The sequence below is a fragment of the Pyrgilauda ruficollis genome, unplaced genomic scaffold (assembly GCF_017590135.1).
Source record: "Pyrgilauda ruficollis isolate IOZ18807 unplaced genomic scaffold, ASM1759013v1 scaffold190, whole genome shotgun sequence".
Lineage (NCBI taxonomy): Eukaryota > Metazoa > Chordata > Aves > Passeriformes > Passeridae > Pyrgilauda > Pyrgilauda ruficollis.
This window is the reverse complement of record NW_024518096.1, coordinates 174,434-198,153: the sequence shown is the minus strand read 5'-3', so window position 1 is coordinate 198,153 and position 23,720 is coordinate 174,434. Positions and strand designations below refer to the sequence as shown.

At 42.5% G+C, this 23,720-nt stretch overlaps 1 protein-coding gene across 1 annotated transcript in view; it reads right to left on the bottom strand.

Moving 5' to 3' along the window:
- The window catches only part of GAS6 (growth arrest specific 6), a 39,979-nt gene extending 16,537 nt beyond the window's left edge, over positions 1 to 23,442 (bottom strand). The window contains exons 1-6 of the mRNA XM_041465746.1: positions 23,159 to 23,442; positions 22,598 to 22,764; positions 8,733 to 8,757; positions 7,894 to 7,956; positions 3,367 to 3,489; positions 1,673 to 1,792 (exon numbers count right to left, since the gene is read on the bottom strand). Coding sequence (XP_041321680.1) covers positions 1,673 to 1,792; positions 3,367 to 3,489; positions 7,894 to 7,956; positions 8,733 to 8,757; positions 22,598 to 22,764; positions 23,159 to 23,228 — 568 coding nt within the window. The 5' untranslated portion in view covers positions 23,229 to 23,442. The remainder of the gene's footprint in view (positions 1 to 1,672; positions 1,793 to 3,366; positions 3,490 to 7,893; positions 7,957 to 8,732; positions 8,758 to 22,597; positions 22,765 to 23,158) is intronic.
- Positions 23,443 to 23,720: the final 278 nt, after the last annotated feature.

The window sequence follows — 23,720 nt, the reverse complement described above, 5'->3', positions numbered from 1 at the left end:
GGAGTGGCAGCATGAATTTTACCAAAACACTGAAGGAACACTCAGCCTGTGGCACTTCAGAGATTTCTGCTCTGTGTCCTCAGACAGGCAAACAATACATATTAATATATCTACAAAGCTAAGATCTAAATCTGCTGGTCTGTAGTGGCAAGGGAGAATTGAAGCAGCCCAATTTCTCACCGAGAACAAGCCATGCCAGAGAGACGTGGGGTTTCGCCATAAGGGCAGGCAATGAACTGGAACTGGAAGTCCATAAAAAAACCTGATTGTTTTCTTCACATGTTAACTAATACCCTGCAGAATCCCAGTGTTGACAAAACATTTGCAGTATACTGAGAGTTTAATATTTACTTTTGCTTTCTAGTATGTGTTAAAACTACAATTACTCATTACTCTTGTTGATTTTCCCACGTATGAATGAACTGGCTGAGTACCCCCTGTAGCTTAGCCTACAAATCAAAACAAGAGGGAACTTTTGTGTGTATGCCCACGATGACAGGAACAAACATTGAAAAAGTCAAAATGCAATGATAAATCTGAGATATCGATAACCACACCTGACAGTAATTTCAGCAGCTGGAAGGTCACATGTAAGTTACAGAATGCTTATATAGCAGTGCTCACAGTGTTCTAGGAGACAGTACTAGGGTATGGAACAAATGTACACACACAGAAAAACAAACACATATGTGAGCCCCTTGCCAGCCACCTGTCCATGCTGACTGGCACCAGGAGGACAATGCAAAAGTGAAGTTGGCTCTTCTAAGTTGCTGCTCCCATTAGGAATGGATACCATGTAATTTATACAGTCATCACTTTTTAGAGTGGAAGTGACTTAGAAACAAAATCTTGCTCTTTTTCTTTTTGCTGGTAGCATTAATAAGTTGTTCAGATCATGTATTGCAACAGCAATTTGTTTAGAAATATGTCATCACATCCATCTCTAAGAGATATATACCTGTTTTTTCATAAGATGAACGTAACTTTAACAGCCACCTGCTGTTGAGTTATTGAGTTTGTCTCAGCATGCAGTCTCTTAACACTTTTAAAATCTCAGTTGCTTAAGTTTTGGTTATGTAAATTCATTCGGCAGTTTCAACCAGAAACTTCAGGTCCTCATTTTCTGTTCTCAGCTGGTATGTAAAATAGCTGCCAAACTTCACTAGGGCCTTTCTACACCTATTAATATTGAGTTGCAGTGAATTTAGCCATCTGTATCTATCTGAATTCATTAGCTGCTGCACACATCCAAATCTAAAAAAATAAGAAATACACAAAAGAAAAACAAATGGCTCACATACTACAACACTGTGGGACTGGAAAGAATCATAACAACACATCTGGCCAGCGCTTCCTCTTCTCAATGTCAGGATATGAGGACTGATCAACTAAACCAATTTAGCACAATCCAAGCCACAAATCCTCCATGAATCACGCCTGTGTTATGCTCTTGAGAGCATCATGGTCCAACTGCTGACAAGCCCAGGCATGTAGGCTGGCTGGAGCACCCAGCACAAACCCAGTGGAGTAAAGCTAAGAGGATCTACCAGCAAGTTTCTGCTGGGCTAGGGAGCAGACCAGGACTGCTCAGGGCAACCCAGCTCTCCAAAACACAGACACAAGTCACAAAGCATCCCCCCTGAAGCAAACGGAGAGTCCCAGCAAAGCTTACCTTCACATGTTTTGCTGTCTTTAAGAGCATAACCACTGTAGCATGAGCACCGGTAGCTGCCTAGCTTGTTGAGGCAGAGCTGGTTACAGCCGCCGTTCTGCGTTCTGCATTCATCAATATCTACATCAAAAGAAAGTGTCACAGTCAGCTTTTCACATCTGTAAATAATCTACAGGGTCACAGGGCAATAGATGTTGGGAAGGAGAAAGATCAAACAAGAAACAGTATTACAGATGCAACACAGTGATAACAAAAAGCACAATGATTTTGTTCAAACACTTCATCATATAAGCTCAAGTTTGTTTACCTTACCAAAAAAAAAAAAAAAAATGGGAGAGAGAAGGATCTGTAACTGAATAGTATCTCCTTCACAACTCTCAGAATACACAAATGTATCTTTAGACACCGTGGAGGCAAAGAAGCTTGTTTGCAGAAGCAAACTAGTTATGTATTTTTTATCATAACTAGGTACTAAAATTATGCTATGGCCATAAGTTCAGGACAAAGGCTTTAAGTAAAACAGGAACACGATATTGTTACAATTACAGAGCTCATGAGAACAGAGGAAGTTCCAAGTTCACACCTGCCGAACATTTATGAGCTTAACTGTGCCCCACTGAAATTGGCAGCAAAAGCCTGTAAAATCCAGCAGAGCCTGAGTTTCACCTTCAGTCTACCCTACCTGATCATTATGTACTGCTTGTCTATGGGACTCCAGAGTTAGCTGATGGGTACAACAGCATGTCATGGCATTTTATAAGGAAATAAGGAAATATGCTTCAGACTGATCAGCGTCTGAGCTCTCAAAGCCAACTGGATACTGACTGGTCTGCTTTCTGAATTGATTAAATAAGATGTTTGAGTGATCCTATAAACACCTCACAATTTTCACATGAGAAGGAAAGGATTGGATCTCCTGCAGTCTGGGTTGCCACAATTCTGGACTAGCTGAATACTATTTCTAGTCATTACTTACTATTGGCAAGCAAAAAAGCAGTGGCCCTGACAGGAAGCCTTGCAGGCAGAAGAAAAAGAACTAAAGAAACCAAAAAACAAGAGGAGGGAAGATAACTTGTAGAGAAAACTCTGTGGGCAGCTGGAACTTCTTGCACCAATAGTTTCTGTCTGAAATTCTCTTTTGAGGTGATGGAAATATACCAATGGAATATATGGAATATATATACCAATGGAAATATACCAATGGAATATATGGAATAAGGTCAGACTAGCAAGAAGGCTTCAATAGACTAATTTTATCAAATTGTATGTCATCAGACTCAACTTGCCAACTGGAAGTCATTGTTCCCACTGCAGGGATGCTAGATGGGAAGATGGGCCAGCCTCTCTGGCTCTGTGATCTGTTACACCAGGGTTCACAGCAGCAGCTGATGTAGCTCGGCTTGAAAAGCCACTGCTACTCTTTCTGCTGCTGCTTTCAGAGGGGTGGAGCAGAACGTTGGAGCATAACTTCTTGGATTACCTTGCCAAGACCAAGCTGAGCTCCAGTAGAGTCATAAAAAAGTTGATGTGAAAAACTACCTGTTTCCCAAAGAGTAAAAACATGAACAATGTGTAACCTAGGTTCAGTTCTGTGACTTTTGAATTGTGCAGCACAGTATCGGTGACCATTTGAGAATATAGGAAAATCCAAAATATCTTTGCTACAAGAATAAAAGATAATGAAACCAAATTACCTTTTTCACATTTTTTCCCCTGCCAGCCACGCTTGCATTCACAATAGAAATCTCCCTTGAGATCCTCGCATTTGACGGTCCCTTCTTTGTGACAAGGACTGGGAGAACACTGGTTTGGCAAATCTGATTTACACAAGAAATAAAAAAACCAAAACAAAACAGAACAATACATTGAAATCACTGACAACCAGGTGTTTCACTCTCATTAGAAGATGGGAAGCTTAAACAGTATTGGGGAATCACTCAAAAATACTTGCACCTGGCAAAACTATAAGCTGATTCTTAGTGCTCATATGCCAAACAAGCTGTGCCAGGAATTTTACAGAGCACATGCAGTGGAATTCACTTAATTGCAAAAAGAAGTGAGCTACCACCCCCATATCTGAAGGACACATCCTGAAAGAAACAACTCAAAGTAGTTTATTTTTCTTGTCTCACTAATTTTTGAGAAAAATAAAAAAGGCAGTATCAACTAAAGTACTCAAAAAAGGATGGGTATTCCTTTCAATCACCTTTGGTAGTTAAACTGAGTATCTTACCAGAGCTGATAGGTTTCTAGCTAGCAAAAGTTTTTAAAAGAAATTTTTCATAGATCTTTCCTATTACATTGAATGAGAATAAAAAAGGAATACTCATATATCAACAGCCAAGGAATAGCAAACCATTAATCCAGTTTACAAAGAGCACAATGTTCATATGGGGATTTTTAAGCCAAGTTCCAGGATTTGGCAATGAGTTTCCTCATTGGAAAGAAGCTGGGGAGTAGTCACCACACTTTAGGAATGATTGAAGGGAATAAATCTCAAAGTATCATGTAGCCACTCACCAACCGTAGTCACCTGTCCAAATTCACCTACCCACTTACCTGCACAGCACCCAGGGACAGTGCTTCACAGAGGTAGCTAAAGGAAGGATGAGAGAACACCCCTGTTTCCACAAAAAAATGTGTTGGTAGCTATCTTGTAGTAGTAACCTGTTAAAACCAGCGTTCTAGATCAGTGGTCTTCAAAAACATGAATGTGTTAACTGTTTCCACAATTTTAACCAGAAGGAACAATGCAGGAGCTCATTCTGCAGATTGCAAAGCATTTGAAAGTGCCCAATGTGTATACACTAAGTGAGCAGCAGCAGAAAAGACCTGCACTGGTTTCCATGCACTGGTTCTGCTGAGTCCAGTATGGACTCGATATTCTAAACAGGACTTTGTAGCATGACAGGGAGGTTTTTAGGAGAGGAACTGTTTGTAGATTAGCAGCCCCTGAGAACTGAGAAAAGTTAAGACTCCTACTTTTGTCAGGATTACTGTACTGCTACAGGTCTCTTCTCAGCTTCCTCTGTGAAAGTCGCTGTCATGACGAGCTGCTTTGAAAGGACTTTAACACTTCTGAGAGCGCAGGCAGTAGCAGTCCATTTGATGTCTCATAAAGCACTGAACAGCACTTTTGTTTGCACTGACTGTCTTGGATTTAAATCCCAGGTGGTTGAGGTTGGCAGGCATCTCTGAGGTCACTTGTGTGACCTCCCTGCTCAGGCAGGGCCACCTACAGCTCAGGACCATGGCCAGAAGGCTTTTGATTATTCCAGGGATGGTGACTCCACAAGCTCCCTGGGCAACCTGTGCCGGTTCTGGTTCACTCTCACAATGCAAAAGCATTTCCTGATGTTCAGACAAAACCTTCCAGATGTGCAGAGCTGGGGCAAAGGCACAGCCAAAGAGGCCAGGCCACACAAAACAAAATACAGCTACAAGGGCTGACTTAACATCCACCTGCCAGAGCGCCTCCCAGCAAATCACTGCCCGGCTGACACACTGCTGGAGGGGGAGGAGCTGGGGAAGGAGAGGCCCGGTGAAGGTGGCAGTGAGCCACAATACAGCAAATCTGTCCTGGGTGTTTCTTTGCCTAGGCAGATCAGAATGTTTGCATTAAACAGAACAGTTTAGGTATAGTAAGCCAAGAATTTTTTTTAGCAGCTCACACTAAATTTGTCAGTGATTTTAGTCATTTAATAAGCAAATCAAGTCAGCGGGGTTATACACAACTTATCTGGTGTGTCCACAAGTTTCTGATTCTTGCCCTCAAACTGTATTCTGACATAGCTTGCAGAGCCACATGGTAGTAACAATGCCCAGCAGGGTAACAACCCATGGTAAAATCCACCACAGAGATTTCTATCACATCAGCACTGTGCTGATTGTTTGCTCCCTCTCATCATGAGAGTTTGAGAACATAAGACACACTCTTATACTCTTCTGGTGGCTTCACAGTTGTGTAATTCTGCTGGGTTCATAGAAGGTACTCCTGATTGAAACCATTGCAAAAGAAAAAAACCTGAACTTTTGTTTCCATTCATTTACATGACAGATTTTAGTAAAGCTGTTAAAAGTAGTGTTGAGCATGACCTTTTCATGTGCTTTGAGCTGTGTCTGATAGCACCTATGAAGCTCATAAGTGCAGACAGAGAGCAGAACTACCAATTCTGTCTCTCAAATCTGTATGGAAACACTTTCCTTATGCCCACTGACTGTCACTTTCAGTTCATCACATTGTTCTGTGAATTTATTTTTTGATACCCACAAAATAGTTCATATTGAAACTTCATAAAAAGCTAGGCTGAAAATAATATTACGCTCAGTAATTTAATAGTAAAAAGCAAGCACATGTGACCTAACAAAAATATCATTGACTTTTTTAAGGCCACGTATAGCTTCATCTCCCAAAAGTCCTGTAGAAATTTCCAAAGCCTTGCAGAACCAAATCCTTAATTCCTAGATGACCTGCAGGATCTTTTAGAAAAAGATCCAGATATGCAGAGAAAGTATAAGTATCCATGTGTAAAGTATGCATCTATCTGCAAAGCAATTATAAATAATTGCAGTCACTGGAGATAGTACAATAAACAGAGTCTGTGGAGGGACTCGGGTCTCCTCAGAGCAGACACAGTTTGGTTGGGGGAATCCCTCTAGAACCAGAGATTAACTCTCTGCTAACTCTGATGGGAATACTGCTCATGTAAGCACCCATGCTGGAAATTCCTTTTTATACACTGCATGCAATCCTCTGAATCTGGAGCAGAATCCTAGTTGTAACCTGATCTCAAGAGTTTATGAAATTAGGAATCCTCACATATTCTGTCTAACCTGTCTACCTTATTTCCAGTATAAACTTGTGCAGTCAATCACCCTCCAGCCCTCAGGTTGTTCAGTATCTTTGTACACTGGGTTAAAAGAACATTCCACTACCTTGTTTTGAGAGGAGAAAGGCTGTTAAGAAACAAAGTTTAGAAGTGTCTTGCAGGCACAAACCCATAGAGCTACATAGTCTTTTGGCAGCATCTGTGAAAAATTAAGAGACACACTAGAACTGGCCAAGCACGAAGCCTGTCATTCTTCCAAGCGTGTTTCAGGCTCCTTCTCTGTTACTTCTCCTGTGAATTGATGATGGTTAGCCAAAACTCAGCCATTTAAAAACCTGATAATATTTTAATGGGGGAAAATATTATCATTTCCTTTACAAACCACTGAATCTGCAATGGGCAGAAATCCCTAAAAACAATTATTCAGCTTTTATTTATTCAGAATTTTTTATCACTACCCTTTGGACTCTCATTTCTGAGACCCTGATTAGTTGTTTGGAACAAGTGTTCCCAGTCAATATCACCATTTTCAGCAGAAACTCCTGCCTCTTTGCTGTGCCACATGCACAAGTAAATGTAAGCATTGAGCCTCACATCCCACTTTGGACTAGCTGGCATTCTGCAGCCATCACAGGTACCACAGGTCTGAGAATTCCCAGTTCGAAGGACTCAACATCCATGAGTGATACTGCTGCAACATGTGAAGGAAATTCTTTACATACCACTTATTAACCTTGGAATTCAGTCTTTAAAAAGGTTGTTTTTAAATGCAGTTTATAAATGTAAAAAGTTGACTAAAGGCAACTAGAAAGGTATTAGAAGAATCCATTACATTTTCTTCTCTAGTGTTAGTGAAGGACAAAAAAAAAACCCTTCACCCTCTACAATGTTATCAGTTTGGCTTCCAAACTGCTTTGAGGCTTTAAAGGTAGCAATATTCAAAGCACAGTCATATGGTACATGAAACTGATCTTTTAATGTAAAGAAGGCTGGCACAAACCTGGTTTGACTGTAAACTTTTTTTGAGGTTCCTTAACGGGGTGAGCCAAAGCTAGCATTCAAGGAATAGAAAACAAGGGGCCAAACATTTTGTACAGCCTTATGGTACCTCCTAGTTCTTGTCCCTCTTGCTTCTCATATTACTCAAATTTTGGAAAGCTGGTGGGAAAGAAATTTGCATCATAAAATATCAAAGCACTAAAACATGACAGCAAGATAGCATTAGGTTATAAAATGGGAAAGATTTTGTTCAGTGGTATGGAGTCTTAAGCCTGGAGAATAGGAAGACCAACACTGAAATACTATCAAAAACAGAGATGGCTCAACTAGTCCCACACCATCAGGTAGAATGAGAGAACATTTAAGTACAATATAAAAACCAAAAATGCTTACTATGAACACACGTAAGGAAATCTGGATTTCTCGTATACGGTGACCCATATTTCTGAATACAAGCTGAAAAAACAGAAAATGAAATTGTTATTGTTACAGTGGTGAAGGACAACTATTCAAAGCACATAAAATGACACCTGGCCTGCAAAGATTTGGAAGGGGGATGTAAAATCTATGCAATATTATCATCTCCCAGATGCCTTGAAATTCTGAAGTTCATTAAAATCTTTTAGCTTTGATGTACAACAGTTAAAAGCCATTTGAAGAAGATGATCACTTAACCAGATGCTACTATGATTCTAAAACTATGGTAGTAGCTACTCCAATTTGACCATCTAAAGGTCTTAAAATATCTAAAAAGCACATGGTTTTTCTCCCACTGTGGCATTTGTGATCTAAAATACATCATATTTAACACAAATAGAAAACAGTATGATGCCATGACTATGATACAGTCAATAGAATCAGCCAGTAGTTCAATCAGGCACCTGTTTCTTTTTAAAAGGAGATTAGCTAGTAACTAACTTCATTAAAAAGGGAAAAAGGTAGAAAACTACAAATCATTTCATAACATTGCAAGCCACAGATATATATGCAACATCAGGATTTTAACATGCAGAAAACACATAAAGCATTTCTGTCTGCAGATGTACACATAAGTAAAAACACAAACCTCAAAGCACAATAAGGAACATAAAGTCTATCTTAAAAGTTAGCAATGCATGTTTACTGCAATCAGATTCCCATCCCTTTCCTTAGCAGAAACTTCAGCTGTGACAAGCTCCAGTGTTAGGCACGTACCAGACTCCCACAAAGTGGAAATAAAAGCTGCAACTCACCCAAATATTTCGGGTAAAAGTATTCCTGTAAAAGGGGAAAAAAAAAAAAAAAAAAAAAAAAAAAAAAAAAAAAAAAAAAGCAAATATTTATTGACTTGTATTTGCTTCTAATTTTATGCTATTTAAAAGCTGCTGTTACTTTAGCAGTCCTGTATGGCAGTTGTTTAACAATTCCAAACACCTAATTTCCTTTTATTCAGAACCAGAAGTAGCACAGTATTAAACATGCATTTTGTCATTTGAAAAGCAAAGAAACATTAGTTTGACTTAAGGTATTTTTTGATGGCAGCTGATCTGGTCAGTGACTGAGCATGAAGACACCCTCCAAGAGATAAAGCTGCTGCTGATGGCATGAGGTAGGGCAAGGAACTGGAATCTGGGGCAAAACCCTGCAGGGAAGAGTACAGGATCATTCAGTCACCCCGTGCCTCCTCAGAGGCATTCTGCTGATACAGGACATGAACACCACAGGCACTAGAAAAAGTACTTATTGCTCTTGCAAGGGGCACCCCACAGCTCAAACAGCACCCACTGCTGTACCACACATCACATCCTGGATGCTTAAAGCAGGGAGAAATGACACTTTGCAAGAGGGGGGAAAATTGACATCCACTTCTCTAAAACCAGACTGCAAAGGGCATTGCCATTCCTCTCATGCTACATGGTCATGCATTACTGTTCCCCACTTTGCATCAACCAAGTGCAGCCATACAGTGAGAGCAGCATCATTGTGCCGACGTGATGTGACTCTAACCTTGCATGTTAGAATAGTCAGCCTGGTGAGGCCTCACAAATCATATGATTGCTTGTACCAGCACAGGGAAACAGCAGAAAAAATGCAGTTGTGCTGCATCAAAGAATGGGAAATTGGCTGCAGCTGACAATTGTATCACATTCTTTAAAAATACAAAACTTCATGGCCAGGAAAAAAAGCAATTTTTTCCACCTTCATGCTGGATTTCATAATATATAAGTCACTAATTCAAATGCTGTTAAAATGGTAATTGGGGCATTGAATGAGGAAAAACTTATGCATTGTATCAGTGCTTAATTTTTTTGTTTAAATAAACCACGTCTCAGCTAATTATGAAAGTGCATGCACAGTATAATTCTCTTTTATCCAAAGGAGCAATTTCCATATAACATTATCTTCAGTGAGACTGGGACAGTAAACTCCCTGCATTCTACAAAATTAAATTGGTCTATACAATGTGCAAGAGAAGAAACTATTTTATCTTCTCCTCTTATTACTTCAGATGTTTGGATTGGATCTATACAGGCATGTATGAACAACAGAGAGAGGCACACACCATGATTCAGTTTGATCTGGACTGTCCAGTGCAATCAATTGCACTGCTGTCATTTACCAGAAGAATCAATTTCTCCTGGCAAATATACTCCTCTTACTGAAATGCACCATGTAAATATTCAGCTTAAATTATAGGAGCATCAGCAAAGAAGTAGAAGCAGCAGCTTACACTAATGTTAATTTTCAATTCTGATATGAGAGTGATATGCTTGGCATCTTTTGGGACTGAGCTTTGAAATGTTTCTTCAGCTTGAAATGTGTCATCAGAGTGATGAGCTCAGAACCCACTATGGTCCCTGTTCACTCTTTTTTTTTAAGGTTTAGATTGGAAAAGACAAATCAAAAAAATGCAGTCAAAACAAAAGTAAATCTAAGCAGTCTAAGTATTCAGATGGGTGCCCATATGTGCTATAACCACAAACTGAACTTCAACTAGCACTTGAGGAGAAAAAGATAGGGGCATATAATAAAATATTCCAAACATTTTTTTTCATTATTTCCTCTTTGTTCCATGTACTTCACGAGAACGTGCAGATGTATTTAACCACCAATAGGATAATCCAGACTCTGAGAACAACTATTTTGGCACTCACAGGACAATAAATAGGAGCTTTCATATTCATGGCTATCAGCCTAATTGCTCCATGTCAGTGGTGGCAAAGGCATTTTCTCCTCGACCTCTGCTGAATGAGTTGAGTGCTAGAAAAGTGGTATAGAATTTACTTTTGTAAATATAACTTCCAAACTCAAACTGACTGTGTATTGATTCAATGCCAATTGAACAGCAGATAAGTGAAACTCCAAGGCATTGTACGCCCACAAGCTTCATTCCACAAAGTATGGAGCCAAGAGATGTAAACAGGCGACTATTACTAGAAATTTAGCTCTTCTGTCCCTGTCTTTCTCATTTGCTGATGTTATACAAAGGCACTTGCTGATCAGTAGCACTTCTCCAGGTTTACAAAACCTGCTGATATTACCATTCTAAAATAAAGACATGTGCTCACAGGTTCTAACATTACTCATTTTTGTGTGATTAGCTTTTAATTTTTTTCCATACTCAATTTTTCTTACAGCTGGCTTCTGTAAATACAATGACAATGTATTTACATTCAGAGAAAAGATTAATCAAGAATGAAGGATGAATGATCTCACACCTTAAGAAAAGGAATCTGCCTAAACTGCAGTCCCTTTTCAAAAAACACTGATGACAAGTTTTCTTGGTTAAAAATTCAAGCAGCACCTAACCTGATACAGATACACATAATTTCTCATGTGAGCATTCAACTCTTCAATGTCTTTTCAGTCTTCTGTGATCTCTTAAGGGGGTCATTACCCCCAGATGTCAGAGAAAATTAAAATCCTACACAGGGTTAGGTCCCTGCTAAAAGTGTGCAACTCAGCTTCTTTCTGCTAGAAGTGTTCAATTGTATTTTCAGAATTCTCTAAAATGCCAAGAGAAATGCTTTGAGGCTTGCTAAGAAGGAGTTGGCAAAGATTCTCTGTTACTATTTTGCTGATTTCTCAACAAGCCACTTTCAATTTCAGGCTCAATAAACTTCTCACCATCCAGAAAGTCACACACTGTTCACAGGACCAAAACACAGGAAGATATTTAACTGTTACTACTAGGGTGGCAAAAAATCACCACAGAATTATGTAAGTGTTAAATTTGCAGCTTGGATTCTGACAAAAAAGGTCAACATTTAAGTGTGGTCAGCCCTTCCCCTTTAGATCTGCTTCCTAATTACTGCTGAAAATAAAAGCAGGAGCAATTGGCTTTTGAAATAAAAAGCTATAAACACATACATGTTGGATATAAACATCCTCTGGACAGGCTGCTGCACAGACACTGACCTCACCAAGCTCTCTAATCCATCTGTCCAGCAGTAATGTCCCAGGCAAAAGGAAGACAAAGGCTGCAGAAGCTCTGACCTCCACAACAGACCAAACATCACGAATGTAGCCTCAAAATTCCAACCTCTGTGACTGTTCCCAAGAAAACTTAAATGTATTTCCACCTCTCTTCTTTGTGACCCACCAGACTTTCTGTCTGTCTGGTTTCGACCAGTATGGCTGGGATGGCAGAAGCTACAATAGTCAAGGGCCTGGCAGCAGGACACCGGCAGCCTGTGATGCCCCAGTAACATGAATGGTCCTTTTGTAAATTACATCTTTTATCTGCTGCCACTACAGGTCAAACTTGTAGTATGAGCTGTAACTCACCCATGAGTTACGCATCATGTACCACGCAAAGCACAGCTCAGCAGAGATCTCCCTCTCAGGTAAAGAGGAAGAAACAGCAGAGACTGGGAAGTGCCTAAGATCTGCACATCTCCACCCTTTCAGTGAGGTGGAAAGCAGGGCATCAGGCCAGTCTCTCCAGGCAGGTCCTGGCTTGCTTATTTCAGCTCAGTTCCAGAGATCTTTCTCTTGCTGCCCATGAGACAGAGCTGTGCTTTAACAGAAAAGATTTAAGCTGTGCAGCTCCCACCCGTCTCACACAAATATATGTACATGCTAGAAGCAAGTCTTCTGATGCATTAAATGCAATTATTTGCTTCCACAACAGTGTTGCAAGATCTGAGAGTGCATGCTTTTATTTCAAGGTAGAGTGATACCAAGCATGAGCGTAAGAATTCTGTTCATAGGACTAAGGAGTTCCTGCCCACCTGCAGCTGGAGCTTACTATTACCCTGATAAAACAGCTACAACACCTAGTCTGGATACCTAAGAGAGCATAATTTTAAAAGTGTTCTCAAAAAAACTAACCCAAGCCAATGACCCCCCAAAAACTCCAGGCTGCTCATTTTTACATTTGGCTTCTTTCCTTCCAAATGATAAGAAAAATTTCACTCGGGGCCACCCCCACAACGCCTCTCATTGAAACAACTGAGGAGAGCACAACATGAAGGTAAGAATTCACAGCCGTGGAGTGGAAGGAGCAGAAACACCTATGTCAGCCTCCCTGCCAAAGGAAACCTACTTTGGGACTGGGGTCACCACCTATTTTCAACTCTATGGCCAAAGTCCACAGTGGTAAAATCCAGAAGTTATTGTAATTATACATTGGTCCTGCTGCGTTTTTAGAGAAGGTGGAAAAACACCAAATCAGAACAGGCGTTAACATGAGTCACTGTATAAAAATAGCCCTTCTGAAAACATAACAATGACCCTGTCAACACCAGGAAAATGTTCTCACTGCTCCTTTACTTTAAACTAATTGGTAATACTGGAGACCTCAGAAAAAAGGGCCTGCTTACTGCTTCTGTTTATTTTGCTTGAGCACCAGGTCAGGTAAGACCGTGAGGCACGGAATCTTACAAAATTCATGTTTGAGCTCTGGAGGCCACAAATAAAAGATGTAGTTTATAGGAAGGCTGCTCATGTTTCTGGTCATCTGGCTCTTGGTCACCTTGCTTGGACAAGCAGGATGGACCAAAAGGCCTCCAGAGATGCCTGCCAGCCTCCAGTCTGTGATTCTGTGACTGCAGTGTCACTAACACTGGAGAATTTCACGGAATTGTGTTAGCAACGGTGATTTCTAAAAAGCACTTTCTTAGTTACCTAGTTACATCTAAGAGAGTAGCAACAACTCCCACGTTATGCCCTTTCCTCATTTCCATATAATGACTCTCCCTTTTCCTCTTTCCTTCAGGACTGAATGTTTGTCTTGGGCATGGTCAGACCTTGTTTATAAATGTTCTTCATGTTTCCACACTATGGGCTTGTGTTATCCTTGAAGAAATCACTGCTACCAACCATAACTGGCTATAAATCAGTGTTTGCTAGTTTTCAACTGTTACAGCCTGAGAATGCAAATCTCAATAATGCTCAAGAACTCTCCTCCTTTTTTTAAAACTCAGACCTAGAATTTAGGTGCATAGCAAATCTCACACTCATATGGGCCTTCCTCCTGTATCAGGGCATTAAGCAGTTCTGCAGTTCAGAATTTTAAATACATAGAAGCAGTGGTTTCAGAATTGATGTTCAAATGAATGCCATGCTGCCTGCACAAGCTTTCCTTCTCATCATGAGGGACCCACCACTCAGCCAGGGTAATGTGCTTCCTATTGTGCTTTGTGGCAGTCTGTATTCTCTATATGAAGAGCAAAGATAATTTCTCTCCACAATTTGGCAAGCCAGGAGTTAGAGAAGCAAGTAGTTCACATTGCAATCCAAAAGCAGCCTCCAAATCTCATCTCCTATCACCCAAGTAACAGCTGCTTAGGGTAGCTTTTAGATTTTTTTGTCCATTTGTCAAGTATCCACTTCACACTGTCCAGCTATTCAGGTACACAAAAACTGGGACTGCCCCTTCTATCAAGTTGTTGAACTTGCCAAAATAGAAGCATTCAAGACTATACTCTCCAGCATGACATCTTCCATAGAGACAAGGTACCTCTGCAGAATCCAAGTCTGAAACAAAACCCATCTATTGTCCTAACTTCCTTTGCTCTGTTCTGGACAGCAAGACTGTTTCCCAACAGTTTACTGAGGTGCCACTTCAGCAAAAACTTTCTCTGCAATGAGGAAAAACCCACCAATGACTGGAATGCATAATTAAAGGGGAGAAAAAAAATTACTGAAAGGAAAGAAAAGACAAAAAAATGTTGACGTATGTCACAGACACTTGAAGATGCAGGGGCACAGAGACACGATTTCTATAGGTGGCCTGAGGCAGGGTTTGACTAGACAGCAAACAGTGTGAAATGGATATAACTGTTGCCAAATACTTCAACAAAAATAGTTGGTAGTGTGATTCCAATTGGTTGCATGTGCTTTTAAGTTATTCTGACAGAAATCTGATCACAAATGCCTTGAGGTTTCCTCCACTGCTTCAGAACTGAAAGGCTACTTTCCCTCCAGCTGCAATAATGTGCAAGATCTCAGTTTGATGACAAATGTCATCTCACTCAATGTTGCTTGTTTGAATCATTACTTTTGCAAGAGTTAGTGTTTGTATGTGGTAAACTAACACTTGCTCAGACAGTTTAGTCAAATTAAGGAAAACAGTATCTGACCAAACATGTAACATAAGTAAAAAGCTGTCTCTCCAACACTACCTAGATTTACTCTGTAATTATTTTAGCCATATTTAAAACAGAACATGTCATATATAATATCAAACATGATTTAAATATCTATGATCTCTCATAGGCTCTGTGACATTTTATCCACTTTAGTTTTCCCCCTCCTTATAATGCAATCACACTGTTTCTTTGGATTTTGCTTAATCTGAAGAGGATGCAATTCACACTAACAGCACTCAATCACATTAAGGCGTTTAAGGATTCGGACTCAGAGGGTACGGGCAAGTAAGGAATAGGGAAGTGACATCTTAGATGATACCAGGCCCTTGTGACAGAATCTGATCTCATACTTCCCTGTTCATTATTTTCATAATTAAGTAACTCTTGCTTTTCTGTTCATGTCCTAAATATTTTCTGGAACTGAACTAGAACTCCCTGTTCCAGGAATCAGCCAAATATGGTTGCTTTCCAGGAACATGTGATTCTGTGCAGTGCAAGCATGACCCATTCTCCTTTTATCTCTTCATTTATGTACCCTTCTGTCCTGGCAGGTGTGTAGAGTGAAGGCAACACCAACACTTGTTCCCCTCTCTGGGTATCCTCTTTACTTCCCAACTCTGCTCTTCTTCTTCTAGTTCCCACTGCTGATGCTCAAAGGAACAGGGAGAAAGCACAAACCCATCAACAAGTAAATTTCCCCAAAGATATCCACGCGTGAGGAGCCTATAGAAGAGCAGTCACAACAAAAGTGTGATTAAAGCAAAGATACAGAAGGGAGACCTGCTGAAAAACTTCAGTCAGATTCTCCAAGGCTTGGTTGTTTTTTCATTGCTTTGACAGGTTGAGCTGTGACAGCCATTTCTGTTTCTCTTCCAGCACCTGGCCTTCCCATCCTAACCTCAGGCTGCCCTTCCCACTGTGTCAGTCCCCACTGGATTGGGGAACCAACCCAGCTGCAAAATTACCATTTTTTCTCTGCAGACTACTTTTCTTTAGGTTAAGTTACTTGAATTGGTCCATGCAGTCATCCAAATTGCTGTGCAAGAAGGGTGAAAAGAACAGGCAAAGGAATTGCTCATATCTACTAGAGCAGCTGAATCCCCAGTGTGAAACCAAAGCTTGAAAAGCAATGTGATGGGAGAACTAAACCTTGTTGCTCTCCTCCTTCTCAGTTTCTTCTAAATCTGTGGTCGTGCTTCCATCCTTGTTCTTCATACTTAGTGGAAAATGACTGCTTGTAATTCATTAAGCTCACTCAGACTATGGAACACACATGAATCACAGCTGCCAATTTATACACATTCAATGTTTCTCTTACCTGATTCTTAAGCAGCTGCACTAAAAAAATTATATTAATTCCCAGTAGGCTGCTCTTTTTCTTTTTAATTTAAAAAAGAAAATGAAATGAGTTCATGGCCACAAAACTGTTTTCTTAATTTTTACTTGTCATTTTTCCCTTCTTACGTACTTATTAAAACTTATTGTACTGCACTAGAAAACTGACTTACCCTAATTTCATCTACTTTTTCCATTATCATCCATCTTGAAATGGGTATAACCCCAACCCCCCCTTCAATTTGTCATTCTTAGCACCTTTTTCCACCCTATCTTCAAACAGCCCCTCAGCATAATATTAGTCCCTTCTGTCTTCTCTTGCTCCTTCCCTCCTGCTGCACAGGACATTTAACATGCACTATGTCTGTGATGTGGTGTGTCAGTATTTCCAGGTCTATTCTGAATTTTTGGGCTGCTCTCCCATGAGCGGAAACTGATACAGATCAGGTAGGTATGAGTCCAGTAGAGTTGATGGAGTTGTGTCTGCTTCCACCAAGGGCAGACTTCACTCACCCTTCTCTAAAACTTTTGATAAAGCAGCATTTAGCAAATAAATGCATATCCTGCCTCCTAAGGCAGGCAGGAGTATTTCTGTCACCCTCCTGCTACTGAACACCACCACTGTCAACAAATACTGTGTCTGTACTGCAAAGTAGATGGGTGCACCCTGGTTGAGAGTCCCAATCCTTTTGCCTTGCAGATCAGTTAGACCCACTGGATTTTGGTACAAAGCTCCCTTGCCTTTTATACCAAACTACAGGGAGAAGGAAAGAAAGGGAAGGGAGTGTGCCTGGTGGACACACAGACCTCATCGCAGCAGGCTGGGATGCCACTGTGGCATATCCCTGGGCACTCAGATTTTTACTTCCTTTTTCTCTCCTTCAACCCATTCCCGGACAAAAGTCTATGTATCCCTGTATTTTCTTTCTCAAAAGCTATTTAGCAGGTGTCACTGTGCCTGGGAATCCATTCCTACATGTACTGAGTCCAAGCAGGTTAAAACATCAGCATAGAGTTTTCCCATAACTCTTTCTCTCTCTCTACACCAACAAGAAGAGACAAAGAAATTTATACAGTTATAAATCTAGCCCTTTCTCCATGCTCTGCCAAAATGTCAAAACAAATCAGTATATCAAAAAGAACTGTCACAGCAAATAAAACCAGATTTTTGCCTGGTTATTAAAGGAATATTCTATACAGGGATGATGACATCTGTATCTAAAGATGATATCAGTATTTTCCATGTCTAGACTGCACAACATTCACTAAATTACTTAAAGAAATTTTACACTGCTTTACTCTCCCAGTAACTCCTCTCCTCCCTCTACATGCCTTCATACTTTACTGATTAATATTTACAAGCATGTGTCTACCTTGTTATTCTTAGAAATAACATCTAAACATTGCCTGACAAGCATGCCTCCTAAAAGATCAGAATGAAGTTTGGATGACCTGAGTCCATGGATGCAGCTCATCTGTGTTATGAAGACCATGTCATGTTATGGAACACATAAAAAATAAAACCAGTGAGCCATCAACACGCTGAAAACCAACCAAACTGACCCTTACCACACCCTATACATTGCTTCATCTGCTTTTCAGCTTCTCAATAAACCCAGCCTAGCAGAAAGAATGCTGACATTGCTGGATGTTTTGTTAGGATCAGTAATTTTCAAGAGAAGATCGCTAAAAGCCCCCAAAAACATGGTCTGGTGCCACTGCTGCCCTTGCCATGAGTGGGACAGTGGAGTAGATTCCTCTTCAGTTCCAAGTTATGCTGTGACTCTCTGCCAGTGTTTTGTGTATCTGACAAGCTGTAGATTTAAAAACAGTTTGGATGTAAGTCCCTCAAAATCCACGTGTCTGCCTATGAATCAGATGTCCATTCTGCACGCACAGGGAAACCAGCTGGCTTTCCACTGGGCTCCACCGAGGGCCAAATCCACAAACAGTAAACACAGGTGGCCAGGCTGACCTACATCAGCGCTTCTGGTGTGCCTAACATTTTTCAATGCATTCAGCATAGTAATTTCTATGGTGAGCTGCAGGAAGAGCAGTAATTCTTCAGCGGTAACAACAGCAAGCAAGATGTGCAGGGACAGATGCTGTACTATGGTACCAAAGGATTAGAGGCTGCATTTGAACATCTTCCCTATGCTGAGCCGTTCAAAACAGAGAAACTCCTCTCACAAGGACACTTTTTTCCTCAGTGAAATACAATGTTTCTAAGAAGATCAGGATCTACACTCCCTTCTGGCCTTTGTTTTACATGCTTGGATGACCAGATTTTTAGAATGGGTCAACCAAATTCCAGAGCAGTTTATCAGTCACTTAACAAGCTGTAATACCTTGACTGCATACCAAGGTCAAATATTTCTGCAGTGCTGCTTTTATAAGGCCTTGTCAACATCTTAAATAAGATAACATTCTTATCTCTGTATCCAAGATATTTTGCAACTTCATCCCATCTATCACACCTAGCAAGTATTTTGGATAGATCACATTTAGAAAATGTCTGCATACCTCCCATCAAGATGTTTTCCCTCCTTCTTTTTTTTACCACCATATTATCTTTTAATTTTTCTGTTTGGCACCTCTAACACAAATTAAATTACAAAACAGGAACCATCCCAGAATTCTGCAGTAATGTTTAAGGATGCTATAATCAGCTTCATGAAAAAAGTAGGCTGCAAGACTCATTAATCCAGGCTACTTGCTTTTACCATGTATAGTCATACAAGTGGCACAGACTGAGCTTTGTTCTGCCTCTTAAAAAAAAAAAAAATCTAAAAATGTTTCAATTGATCTTCCTTCCTCTGGTCTGAGTGAGCTGATATTTATATTTTCCGTAACATAAAAGACAAAAGCTGCACTGCCCTGCACATGAATGGCTCTTGGACCCCGCCTGAGACACTATTCTTAGCAGCTGATGTAAGTAATCACACATGTGGCAAAATCCACACTCAGGTTTCAGAGAATGTGCATCTTCTGCTGACTGCCTGCAGATGTTGTTATGGAAAGCTGATCACTGAAACAAAGGCCCAGAAAAAGGGTGTAGGTGTGTGACATGCCCTTTCATTTACTGGTCTGTCCAGGAGATAGGTAGCTTTCTGTGAAATTCTTGTCTAGATGTTACAACCGGCTGCCTAAAGATATAGTTTCACCTAAGAAGCATCACGTGAGCTGTGTTACAGCCTTGCTTTGTCTTGCCTCAGCTTCTGGAACTGTTTTATTGAATCAGCTAATGAAATTTCCTATCGCATCTTTAGGTCATAGGTCTTAAACATAGGCCTTGAAATTCTTCTCACACAACCACAGGATAGTCAAGAAAGGCAAGGTTGGTAAGGAAGACTCATACATTTCATTAGCATCTAATGAAGGGGAAAAGGGAAGAGGGACCACACTTTTGGTCTAACATCACAAGCCTTTCTTGAGGCTGAACTGAAAAGCACCAAGATTGATCAAGTAATCTGAAACTAACTTTCAATTGTCAAGGCTGAAAAACTATTGCTCCCGTGGGACAGCAAACAGCCAAATGCCTACATAGATGCTCATCTGGTGCTTTAAAGCATAAAACCTGGGAGATGCAACAGGACAGACTGCACTGCTGTGTTTGTCATGGCTTGCCTGCATAGCCTCACAGAGCTCAGCACAGGGCAAAAAGTACTGTAGCTGCTTCTTTCTGCTACAACCTAAATAGTTAATCCATGTGACCAGGTTCAGCAGGCACACGCAGAAATTTCACCCTTCCTAAACTACAAGGAATCTTCTTCTGTCAACAGCAATCTGTTCATTTCCCTGGTCAACAGATTTCCCTGGTCACTTTACCAGCATGGATCAGCTGCAGCCTGGCAATATGCTGAAGCAGGACTGCAGTTACTGTAATTCTTCAAAAAGCTGGGTGTTGTTTACAACAGTCTTTGGCTTTCCTAAGTCAGGTCTTCCTTTTTCTGTCAGTCACTAGGACTGGATGTACAACACAGCATCAGTGAAATGACAGCACAACTCCCTGCTGTTCAAAATACACTTCCATTGTGAATTAATACTCTGTCCATGAAATCCACAGTTACTGCTGAAAGAGCAGTCACCTGTGCACTACAAAAGAGTGAAGTCTTCCAGTGCAGAGCAGCAACAGCCCACATACATAACCTCTGCCACCATGCATTAGAAAGCTGCTACTGAACGGCAGCTGCTGCTTTCACGTCACATAGTGATTGCAAAAGGGACAGGAAGGGCCACACATCCCCCTGATATATTATGGCACACTTGCTTCTCAATCATGAAGCAAAGTAATGCAAGGAGTAGAACATACTGCACTTAACAAGCAACTCCACAGCTCTTGGGAGGCTTGTCTCAGAAAAGGTAGACTCTTATGTCACTGCAGATCTAAGTGTCCTCGTGTAGAAGGACATGTTAGGGGGCACAGACACTAGAAACCCATCTAGCCTTTCTTTAGGTTTTCAGAACAGAGTGAAACCTAGCAGCAATAGCAAAGGAAATGCACCAAAAAATCAAAATCACTTACAATAATAGAAAGCCAGCGTTGTCCTACAAAACACACTGAAAATATGATGGTATCATAAAGAATTTCTATTATACGTGAAAAGATTTTAAACCAAAATGATTTCACTATTGCCATTTCAGTAGGAGTACTGTGTTTTTTTAAAATTTACAAAATCAGTACCAAATGCTGTTAAAAACTCCTGACATATTTGTACATTATCCTACCCTTAAACTGATCTATCAGTGCATCGCCTTTGGCTACCTTCTTGGCCAGCAGCCAGTTAGTAAAAGCAGTGACCTTAGATCACCTTTGTTCCAGAAGGCTACAAAATCACACTCATCATAGTTTTCCCAGTACTCACTGCTATGTGATGAATATTTGTATTTTAAATACAGTAGCTGTGCCAGCCACTCTCACCCCATTACAGTTACACATTCTGAAGTAGCCCAGTTTCTGCAGAACGGAAGCAAACACTGCTACATGCAGATGTGACAACACAGACACATAAAAGGTGTAACATTAAACACCACTTGGGCAAGTGTTCCATATTAATCTCGAAAATAAAGGCGGTCAAAAACACATCACTTTGCTTTTGCTGTGCTTACTACTGTCTTGTGACAGCAAGCTACTGCACTGTCTATCCAGTGCTGAGGCTGCTAATGATGCACACATGTCAAGACTTGCCTTACTGGAGCATAAAACATCTCCTCTGCTAAATCCCTCCCTTGCCTGTGGTTTGTGCCTCTGTGTACATACACACGTGCTCTCTCTCTCTCTCTCTCCCTCTCTGTCCTATCTTCTCCCTAGAGCATCATACCATTAACAGGAACATGCTGTGCAGAACTGAGCTTCAGCTTGAACACCAAGAAAATCCGCTTCCCACTGCTAAATCAATGCCAGATAGTCCTTGCAATGAGAACAGCCTATCCAAAACAGCGTTGAGAGGAAGTGTAAAGTGGCTGGAGGAGTAAGCCAAGCTTAGTAAAGCATCCTCCTGCTGCTCAAAGTGAGAAGACTGAAGTGAAAGTCAACCTTTATAAGACTGGAAAAGACAGCTCCACTTATGGTGTGCAGTCTGTAATTGTGTGAATCCACAGTGTTAGAAATGCAGCAGCACCATGTTCCCATATATGTGCCCTCCTGCTGTTGTAGTGACAGGTCCTGATCCCAGTGATTCTAAGATGCTGACCAAGCTGAATTGGTCCCCATGGATTTAAGAGGGGTTAGGACATTCGTCTGAGAAGCCCCAGTTGTGACATACACTGCAACATTAAGGGGATTTTAAAAACAGCTGGGATGGGAAGCTGGAGGGAAAAGCAGGGTATCCAGACAGAGGAGCTGCCTGCATCATTATATTGCACTGGTCTTGCTTCATGGATTTGGACCATGGGTGAACAGGACCATCCTACCCGGCAGTGGCAGTCCTGCCCGCCAGTGCCAGGCTGGGCTGCTCACTCAGACCACGCTCACAGGGACGCTGCTGACCGGACTGCCCCGGCACTGCCCTCGCGCAGAACGAGCACCAGTGTGTCTCCCAGTCATTCACCTAATGGCCCTGGGTCCTCCTCCTCCAGATGCCTTTCCCAGCTGTGCCGGTAGCTGGCATCCAGCCGCGGATAGAGGGTGGGCGGGAGCGCAGAGCCGGACAACCCCCCAAATCTCCTCGGCGGCTCTGTGTCCTTACCGTCTCGGGGTCATTCTCAAACACCTCCCGGGCCTCCTCCTTGCTGCAGTGCTCCTCCACGCACTCCCTCTCCAGGTGCCCTTGCTTGGTCTCCTCGAAGATCTGGTAGGCTCGCCGCTGCCTGTGCCGCAGGAACTGGGCAGCTTCCGGGGCGCGCAGCAGCACGGCTGGGCAGCGAGCGCCGGGACGGCGCGGGGGAGGCCGGGGCAGGACGAGGAGGAGGAGAGGAGAGGAGCAGGAGCAAGGACAGGCAGCGGTGAACAGCCGAGTCCGCCTGATCGCCCCGGATCCCCCGACCCCCACCCCGCACAGCAGACCGCCCCTCCGGGGGGCACCGAGCGCTCTCCCTGCTCGGGGCGCCGCCCGTGGGTCTCCCCGGCCTCAGCGCGGCCCCTCACCCGCATCCCCTGACCCCGCCGCCGCCCTCACCGCAGCCGCGGAGCCGCGCATCCCCCCGCACCCCACCCGCTCCGCAGCACAGCCCGCGGTCGCACACACGCAGGGCGGCGGGGGATGCTCGGCGGCGAGTGCAGGAGGGACGAACCCCCCCGCGGTACTCACTCTGCGAGGAGTCCGCCGCCAGCAGGACGAGCAGCAGGGCGGCCCCGAGGGGCGCCGCGGGATGCGGCATCACGATGCGGCGGCGGCCGGGGCCGGGGCGGGCGGCGAGCGCGCTGCTACTGCGGGAGCGCGGCGGCGGAGCCCGGCGGGGGAGCCGCGGAGCCGCTCGCCCGCCCTGCCCAATCCTCACAAGGCACCGCCGAGCCGCTGCTCACGGACACACCTCGCGGCGGAGCGGCCGCCGGCCCGGCCCCGCGTACCTGCCCGGGAGCGGCCGTGCCGAGCGGCGGGGGCGGTCACGGCGAGTCGGGCCGATGGGCGGCCGGCAGGACGCGGGGAGACTGCGCCCTCACCCCCAGGCACATCTCTTTAATAGCTCCGGGGCTCATCGCTAGCAAGGGAGAAGCTGGCACAAAACCCAACCCAGTCCTGTCGTAAATTAGAAACTTGGGCTCTCCCCATACGCCAACACAGGTTTTCGTCAGAAATGCATTTTCAGTTTGTTCCAGTATTTTAGGATGAACTCCCCAGGAAAGAGATTAATGTCTTTTGTTACCAATGT